Here is a 10,002-nt window from a genome sequence, read left to right as displayed (position 1 = left end):
CAATATCATTCTAATGGTGCATTGGTAAATACATACGATAATACTAAATAATTGAATCTGCATCACAACAAAAGTTATTGTACATCAAAAATAATATGTTTGCTTTCTTCTGTAAAAATTGCAGGTCAACACAAAGAGTACATTAACACGCAGCTCTCTCATAGCCACTAAAGTAACACACATTCAAAACTAGTTTCATTCCAACTTCCCAAACAGAAAAAAACATATGACATGATATAAAACTACAAATAACCAGCATGCCCACAGATGTTCAGAGCTTTTTTGTTTGCAAAATGATGAAATTGCTTGAAATTACTGACAATTCTGCTTTATCAGTGATTTGTCCGAAATGGAAAAACTGGACATGTTAAAATATGCAAGTGCTTTTAACCTAATAATCATCAATATTATGGGAAATTGTAATATTTTCCTAACCCTGTTGACCTCACTTTGACATAACTGTCACATCATTTCTTTGACAGCTCTGCCTTGAAGAGGCTACATCTGGTTGCCGTGATATTGTGGGCTGGAGTTCTGCTCCTGCATGGCTCCAGCAGCTGCCCCCATGGCTGCCTGCTGGGCCGCTGCCTGGACTTGAGGGTTTTTCCAGGCTCCCGTGGTCCATTCCTCCTGAGCTTTGGACATGCTTCCCCCACTGCCACGGTAGTAATTATGGATCTGTAGGCAAGGCGGTTTCACAAGTTATCATCAACAAGCCTTCACACGTGGAAGGTAAGAGGTTTTCATTACTTTCGCTGATGTTATCTCATAGATTTTTCTTTTTAGAGTGTTGCAACTATATTCCCAAATCAGTAAATCTGTTTGGGGAATATTGTTTTTCAGGGACAGCAAAGGATTTAATGTAATTCTGGCATTTGTAATTATAAACCTAACAATGCTACTTTGTTGATATCTCAAATCCTGTAACGTTATTTTCTACCGCAATCATTTTAATAATCTGCTACTTTTGGCAAAAGGCATCATAAAATTGACAATGACAGAAAATGTACTCAAAGAAGTTGCCTGTATAAATGCACCAAGTTAAATTCTTACCCTGGTGAGGGCAAAGACGGACAGTGAGGCCACTGCAGTGAACATGATGGTCGGGACCAACATGATGAGCGCAATCAAAATATTATAGCTAAAGAAGGACAGGGTAGCCAACCAACCGCTGAAAAAGACACAGATGACCACACACACACACAAAAAAAGAAGAAGATTCATTTTAGATGATGAACACAACATGAACCATAATGATCTGTTATTGGATTGTCTGGTGTTCCTCATTAGGATACCACCACTGAACATCTGGATGTTAAATGGCGGGACTTTTTGTGGACTTTAAGTACTGCAATATAAAGTTTAAAAGTTTTACAGCTCATACATGAGAATATCCAGTTGCACATGGTGACATTTACAAACTTAATGGAGGCTGTCATGATATTAATTTCTGATCATAAGCCTGAGTGAGGTGACATTTTGAGGATATCTTTAACAGCCTCTCAGAATCTAATGACAGGACTATCATAAAAGTTATATGAGGGCAATTGCTGGTGTTTCATCCCTCTCGTGTTAATGAAAGCAGCGCACAGGGTCTTTAAAATATATATATATAGTCCTCCTGACAGGGCGTATTGCTTGACCTCCAAATGTTTCATTCAAAGTAGATTTTGTAGTTTGATTAAAACAACGTCTGATACTTAATGTTAATTCATGCATAACAATGAATGAATCAAATATAAACGCTTGTGGAAACATCTAAACTTCAACAATGGCTCTGGTATTTGAGTTGCATTAGACTCTAAGTATGAGTTTCTGTATCTTATTGTAATGGCACTCACTTCAGTAAATTATTTTCTTAAGTGAAGACTCAACATAAAAATGAATAATTTGAATGAAAGATTGATGAACATGCAAAATATCTGCTATTTAAAAAACGATTAAAATATTTGGAATGCATTTTCAATCTGTGACTCTTACCACACTCCCCATCCAGGGATGCCTATGCTTTGGATGATGCTGATGCCAACTTGGGCCATGAACACAAAAAAGAACTGCATGAAGTTGAAGGAGCTGTCGCTCCTAAGTAAAAAAAAAAGAAAATAAAAAGATGATCAAGAAATATTTACATGTGCATAAAAATGTTTTCACATCTAATATTTGATGTGCATGTTGCATCTTACATGATGTTATTCATGTTATCTCTACATTTGGTTTGAAGGCATTCAAGCCTACAGGGTGATATAGGTCATTCCCACTCTGCACCATGAGGAGTAATGTCTGGTTTGATCTTCACCAGAGAGGCGGGTAAGGCCCAAATTTTGCATCAGGGCATCATCTACTGTACTGGACAAAACGTTGGCTGTCCATGACTCAGGAAACTCGTCAAGAAGGAGATAGCATAGGCCCAGAAGATAAAGGAATGATTTAAGAAGATATGCTGCCCATTCGTGAAGGGATAGTGCATGTTCCTATATGGCATTTGTTAGGAAATATCCTGTGATCTGTAGTAGACCTCTGATCTACCAAATGTGCACATATTTTTTAGCATATGGATATATAAAGATGGGAGGAGCCCCCAAAAGGTTACTATTCCCTGTCACGTTACTATTCCCTATTTGACTTACTTGAAAGCCTTGTAGAGGGGCCTGAACCAGCAGACATAAGAGCAAGGCGTGAACATGATTAGCCAGATGATAGCCAGTCCAAAGTTGGTCACGCCACCTCCCCCAAACATCCAAGCAAAGCAGCCAATGAGATTCACAGCAAGAGTAGCACTATTCACTGTAAGACCAAAACAGACTGTTACACGCGGTTTTATTCGGTGTGCAGACATGAACATGCAGACAAGTGTTTGAAAAATGGATATGTGGATATGAAAGCAGACAGAATTAATATAAAGTGACGTATGTAATTGCAATGCTTGAGTTACAAAATGGCTTGCGTTTCCTGATTAGCCTTTTTTCGGGCCTCCTTCTCTTTTAATTCTCAGTAATGTTATGAGGCAGTACGTTGCACTTGGGCCTAATTATAGCTCTGTGCTTTGGTCCCGTCTTTCTTCTCTAAACTTCAAATTTTGGTTCACAAGAGAATGATGAGGCCAAACACAGCTGCAACACGACAGTGATTAAGGAACTCAGTTAACACTTCAAATTATTTTTACAAAGGAAATGAGAAGGAAGAAATTGCATGCTGACTAACATGCGAGTATGCAAATAATGCGCATGCCATGCATACAGAAAATTGGTGCAGGAAAAGAGATTAACAACTCATCCAAAAGCAGATTGGGAGTTTGAATACCTGCTTATGTGTATTGTTTACTTAATAAGACAGCACCTGCAGAGAGAAGAGAGTTTAGTCGCTAGTTTAGAGTAACAGATGTATTTTTTTGTTGTTGTGTATAAATTATTATTTCAAATGAAAAACATATTTTGTTTTGTTGACTGGGCACTTCAAACACAATCATAATCAGCTGTGGTTTACAGCAGGTAAGTTGGAGTGGGGAGGCCACTCTGCACTTTGCTATATTTGGCCAAAATCGGGAGCTTCCAGACCAGAGCAATATTACAAACATCATTGTCCCGCTTGTTTATGGTGTCATAAACTTTGATGAAAGTGCCTCTGGCTGAAATAGTTTAACACATTCTCAATGTTAACTGCTCTGCTCAAACCAAGGCCATCTGGTCAGCGCTATGACTCATTAGCAAATAAACCAGTCAGAATAACACAGTCACAGCCAATAAAAAGAATATATTTTTGGACCAAAGGGACCCTTCCAAACCATTGCCCTTCTGTTGCATAGTTCTTATGTAACAGTTGTTATCGCCACAAAGGCGAACACAATTCATGGAAACTCCTGGAAAACGCTGGCTTCTGTTGTTATATTTTAGAGTCAAGCATGAAAAGTCTAAAGTTTAAAGTTTCATAGTTTAAATTTAAGCTCCAAAGTTGATATGGTAGCCCGATGCAGGGATCGTGCAACAGGAAATTCCATTCAACTATTCTAACAATACAACCTCACTTTAAGCCACTCACATATCCACAGGTGGTACATTTTCTTGCACATGCTGCGGTGGTGTTCAGGGATCTCATCAAAGTCCTGGTAGAAGCATGGCTTGAGTGGAATGAATCCCGGCAGTGGGGGGAAGTTGGCCTCTGAGACAAATAATTCCAGTTAGACAGATAGACATAGCAGCTTGCAGGTGATTGCTTTATAATAAAGTATTGCTTCATAATCTCTGACCTGCCATGGGGATAAAGTGTGGAGTTTGCTGTTTAGATTTACTCCTTCTTCAGTCTCTTGAGCCTGTCAAAGAAGAAGAAACCGGAGGTTAGGACGTAGTTGTTGGTACTGACTTTGTATAACCCAGCGACCAAACAGTTAACCTTCAGGGAATGTGTCCTGAAGGGTGCTTTTACAAAACCTTTGAATCTTCAAATATTTTGTTTTTTTGATGCCCACAAAATAATGAAATTCCCTTTTTTTGTTATTCAGATTGAATTAAATAATTGTGTGAACGGAAGCTTATACGCTGCTGACTTTGCCTCCTGTCAATTATGCAATCAATCTGTAGCCTACACATGCGACAAGATGTTCCTCTTCCTCAAGTCAATGAAGTTGACTTGACAAGTTTCACACACCTTAACTCTGAGGGAAACTGATGACTTTTGGATTATATAATTTACAAAAAAATGAGTTTTCAAACATCTGACATGATATGGCTATTTTAAGGGTTGGTGGAAAAATTATATTGTTTGACTTGTGTTCTATTAATAGGAGAAGTGCATGAAAAAAGTAGATATTGTTGTAGTTGTTGTGGCTGTTAACAGTGGGACAGATTGTGGGCTGACAGGTGGAATGGCACCTTGACTGCCTTGGAGAGAACGGTGGATATTCATTTCTTATTGTTACCTGTAATTTATTTGCATGGCTCATAGGTCAGGAGGGCCCCTTGGCAGAATTGTTCTTAGGGCCCCATGAGGTCAGGGCTGGCTCTGGATATTGCTAATCAGAAGGTGGAAGTTGAGGATAAAATGATTCTGCTGCCACCACAAGATGAACAAACTAGACTGAGAATAGCTTTTTGGATGCATGCTGTTTGGGTGCTGATGTCCGATTTACACCTCAAAAGCACTGGAAGCATAGTCAGTCATGTTTGATCCACTTTTGTGGAAGCCAGGTGAAGAACAAAGATTAAAGAAATATTAACTTTTCGGAAACAATAATGCGGTTCCCGGAAAGTAACCCGATGTGGAATTATTTTTGCACATAATAAGAATAAACTGGAGGTTAGACCATCAACCAATGCATCGGCTACTTTATACCCAACTTTATGGGAAGACGGCGTTTAATAGAGGGTGCCGTAACTAAGCGTCACCGTACAGACTTTCTGCCGGGGGATTTAACATGTGAGCCCTCCAGGCACTGACTCCGTAGTAAGAGTTTAACGACGGAATCCTTCCGGTTTTAGTGAAACCACCAGAAAACGCCAACACAAACCCCGGGAGGCCGGTGACACGCGGTTGTTGCAATCAATCGCAAGCTCCACTCCACTGGATGAAATGAGCAGCAATATTAATGTGCAAAGAGCTGGTCATAGCCAGGAATTACGGATTCCACAGGACACGTAATCTGCTTACCTCCTCCAGAGAGCAGAGCTTCTCTGTTTACAATGCACCGTCTCCAATGGAAGCTTCAAGCTGCGTGAGGAACAGAGAAGGACTGCCGATCGGACGATATCTGCAAGCAAACGAATAGACTATTATAATACTTTATTCTTTAAAACCAGAGCAATAAATCCCTAACTATCCTGACCCTCCACCAATCACCGTGCGTGAGTCTGCTGTCACTTTGATTCAGACCAATAGGCAGATTACCCTAATCCTTGACGTTGTTGTTGTTTTTAACCAATCAGGGTTCAGCTCTCTGTCCATGGTGCTGAACCTGGCCCACCGGTGGAGGTAAAGTGTGGCGTTTAACTGCACACTAGCAGAATCACCGCTGACCATTTCCCCAGCATGTAAGATAAGCCCCTTGCATTTACAGTTAATCTGAAGGGATGTTGTCACACTTCTGATCACATAGTTGTGTTGTTTTGTAGTTTATATTAAGATGTCAAGTGAGCGAGCAATGTAGCCTACTTTGCAATTGCAAAAAAAAAAATTATACAATATATGTATAATATACAGATATAAATTACATCAGCAGCAGTATGAGATATATAGATAACCCTGGTTGAATTAAATATTAGGCTGGTAATTCCCTTTGCATTGTGCAAATTCAGCTATACCACACCCTACTTGGGCAGTGAGTCAAATCAGTATCCGAGTCATTGGCTTCAATCTGAATACAAGACTTGATTTTGTTGCTGACCTAAATACTACATTGACTGCAGCTCTCCAGCTGGGGATGCTGTTTCACTGCAGTGACAGACTATAGGAAACTTGGTTGAGGCCACAGGAAACAATCTCTTGGCAGTAAACACACTTGTTGGCATAGTTTTGCTTGGCTAACTAAGAAGTAGTATTTTCAACAACAGAGTCACATAGTTCAGTAAGGTGCTAGAGCACATGAGTACAATTCCAGTGGAGAATAGCAGGTCTCAAAGCTGAAAAACGTTGTTTGATAAGCATTCATCCAACCAGCCCTCCTGGGGGGAGGTACTCGGAGGTACTCGGATCATTTACTTATAGAAAAATATAGCAATACCACTGTGAAGACATACTTAGTAAGTCCTGCATTAAAAATCTCTGTCACTTGTAAAAAAATATTGGCATCACAACATACTTTAAGTACTTCATATACTGCTGTGGAGCTTAATCTATGACATTATATCACTTTATATTTGCTATTTTGTTGTATTGGCAATTCAATTCAATTCAATTTATTTTTGGATAGCCCAAAATCACAAATTACAAATTTGCCTCAGAGGGCTTTACAATATGTACACGTTTGACGTCTTCTTGTCCCGGAACCCTCACATCAGAACAGGAAAAACTCCCCAAAAAAACCCTTTAACGGGGAGGAAAGAGGAAGAAACCTGTGGGAGAGCAATAGAGGAGGGATCCCTCTCCCAGGATGGACAGAAGTGCAATGATGTCATGTGTAGAACAGGATAGTGAATTACAACACATTCAATGTAATTACAGCACATTCAATGTATGACACAACCACGACAGGAGGCAACACCTGGTCCAGGTAAACCCGGATACACAGGAACCTGTGAGGCGAGAAAGCACAGAGACTCTGGTGAAGAAGCAGGTCAATAATGTGCATTAATGTTATCGGTAATATGAAATAGTAATGTGAGTAATAATAAAAGTGACATCAGCAGTTGGAGTCAGCAGGGCCCTGGTAGGAGGAAGGACCAGGGTCCAGATGAAACCATGCTCCATGGAAACCTGTGAGGAGAGGAAGCACAAGGACTCCGGGGAAGAGACAAAATCAGTACTGTGCATTAATGGTATCGGTAATAGGATTAATAATGTTAATCATGAAGATCGTAGTAGGTGTCAGCAGGGCCATGGCTGGTTGAAGAACCAGTGTCCAGATAAAACTGCGGTCATCCTGTGAGGCGAGAAAGCACAAATACTCCAGGGAAGAAGTAAAGTTAGTTATGAGCATTAATGGGCATCAATGCATACAGACGGAGGTGAAGAAGAGGAGGAGAGAGGTGCTCAGTGTAGGAAGTCCCCCTGTAGTTTTTGCTTATACCAGTTTGTCCATGGGCCGGTCCAAGGCAAGCCAGAGCCAGCCCTAACTATAAGCACTATCAAAGAGGAAAGTCTTAAGCCTACTCTTAAATGTGGTGAGTGTGTCTGCCCCCCGGACTGAAACGGGAAGCTGGTTCCACAGAAGAGGAGCTTGATAACTGAAGGCTCTGGCTCCCGTCCTACTTTTTAAGACTCTAGGAACCACAAGTAACCCTGAATCACTGGATCGCAGCTCTCTAGTAGGGCAGTATGGTACTATAAGCTCTTTAAGATATGATGGAGCCTGACCAATTCGGGCTTTGTAGGTAAGTAAAAGTATTTTAAATTCTATTCTAGATTTTACAGGGAGCCAGTGCAGAGAAGCTAATACAGGAGTAATATGATCTCTCCTCTTTTTCTTGTTAGTACACGAGCTGCAGCATTCTGGATCAACTGGAGAGATTTAAGAGACTTATTAGAGCAGCCTGAAAATAAGGAATTGCAATAATCTAGTCCAGAGGTAACAAATGCATGAACTAATTTCTCTGCATCGCTTTGAGATAGGATGTGCCTGATTTTTGAAATATTACGTAGGTGAAATAAGGCAGTCCTAGAAATAAGTTTTATCTGAGAGTTGAAAGACAAATCCTGATCAAAGGTAACTCCAAGATTCTTGACGGTGCTGCTGGATGCCAGCGCAATGCCATCTAGAGAAACTATATCATTAGATAACTGATTTCGGAGGTGTTCTGGGCCTAGTAGAATAACTTCAGTTTTGTCTGAGTTTAACATCAGGAAGTTGCAGGTCATCCAGGTTTTTATATCCTTAAGACACGCTTGCAGTTTAGCAAGCTGGTTGGTTTCATCTGGTTTGATGCATATATATAATTGAGTATCATCTGCATAACAATGAAAGGTTATAGAGTGTTTTCTAATAATATTGCCTAAAGGAAGCATATATAAGGTGAACAAGATTGGTCCAAGCACAGAACCTTGTGGAACTCCATAACTGACGTTGGTCTTCATCGAGGCTTCATCATTTACACAAACAAACTGAGATCGATCCGATAAATAGGATCCAAACCAGTTCAGTGCGGTTCCTTTGATGCCAATATAATGTTCCAGTCACTGCAACAGGATGTAGTGGTCTAGTGTCGAACGCAGCACTAAGGTCTAACAGGACAAGAACAGAGACGAGTCCTTTGTCTGATGCGATTAGAAGGTCATCAGTTATTTTTACCAGAGCTGTCTCTGTGCTATGATGCTTTCTAAATCCTGACTGAAAATCCTCAAGTAAACTATTGTTACACAGAAAGTCACACAACTGATTTACAACTGCTTTCTCAAGGATCTTAGAGAGGAAGGGAAGGTTAGAGATCGGTCTATAGTTGGCCAACACCTCTGGATCCAGAGTGGGCTTCTTAAGAAGAGGTTTAATCACAGCTACTTTGAAGGACTGTGGTACATGACCTGTTACTAAAGACAGGTTGATGATATCTAATAAAGTTGTGCTAATTAATGGCAGCACTTCTTTAAGCAGCCTAGTCGGTATAGGGTCTAAGAGACAGGTGGAAGGTTTAGATGTAAAAATTGTTGAAGTCAGTTTGTCAAGGTCAATGGGAGTAAAGCCATCTAAACATATATCAGGGTTTACAGCTGTTTCTAAGGTTACTCTATTTGTGGAAAGATCGGTCGAGGGCAGGAGATTATTAATGTTCTCTCTAATAATTATAATCTTATCATTAAAGAAGTTCATGAAGTCATTGCTACTGAGGTCTATAGGGATACTCGGCACAACAGAGCTGCGACTCTCTGTCAGCCTGGCTACAGTGCTGAAGAGGAACCTGGGGTTGTTCTTATTTTTCTCTATTAACGATGAGTAATAACCTGCTCTGGCATTACGGAGGGCCTTTTTATATGTCTTAAGACTGTCTCGCCAGAGTAACCGAGATTCTTCCAAGTTAGTGGAACGCCATGTTCTTTCAAGTTTTCGCGATGTTTGCTTTAATTTGCGGGTTTCAGGGTTATACCATAGAGCGAACCTCCTTTGTTTTACCAACTTCTTTTTTAAAGGAGCAATATAGTCTAGTGTCCTTCTCAGTGAGCTTGTAGCACTGTCGACAAGATGATCAATCTGGGTCGGACTAAAGTTAGCACAGGAGTCCTCCGTCACATTGAAGCATGGTATCGAGTTAAATACAGACGGAATCGCTTCTTTAAATTGAGCTACGGCACCATCAGATAGACATCGAGTGTAGTAACTCTTGCTTAACGGTGTACACTCCGTTAGTAAGAATTCAAAGGTTATTA

At 40.3% G+C, this 10,002-nt stretch overlaps 1 protein-coding gene across 1 annotated transcript; it reads right to left on the bottom strand.

Moving 5' to 3' along the window:
• Positions 1-498: 498 nt before the first annotated feature.
• LOC306793903 (secretory carrier-associated membrane protein 5-like) lies at positions 499-4,250 on the bottom strand (the record flags this gene model as incomplete). The annotated part of the gene is made up of 6 exons (XM_079291714.1): positions 499-678; positions 1,054-1,171; positions 1,981-2,082; positions 2,628-2,784; positions 4,036-4,155; positions 4,244-4,250. 6 exons carry the CDS (start codon positions 4,248-4,250, stop codon positions 499-501), a joined length of 684 nt encoding a protein of 227 aa, XP_079147840.1.
• Positions 4,251-10,002: the final 5,752 nt, after the last annotated feature.

The sequence above is a fragment of the Melanostigma gelatinosum genome (assembly GCF_949748355.1).
Source record: "Melanostigma gelatinosum genome assembly, chromosome: 2".
NCBI lineage: Eukaryota > Metazoa > Chordata > Actinopteri > Perciformes > Zoarcidae > Melanostigma > Melanostigma gelatinosum.
This window is presented reverse-complemented; position numbering and strand designations above follow the sequence as displayed.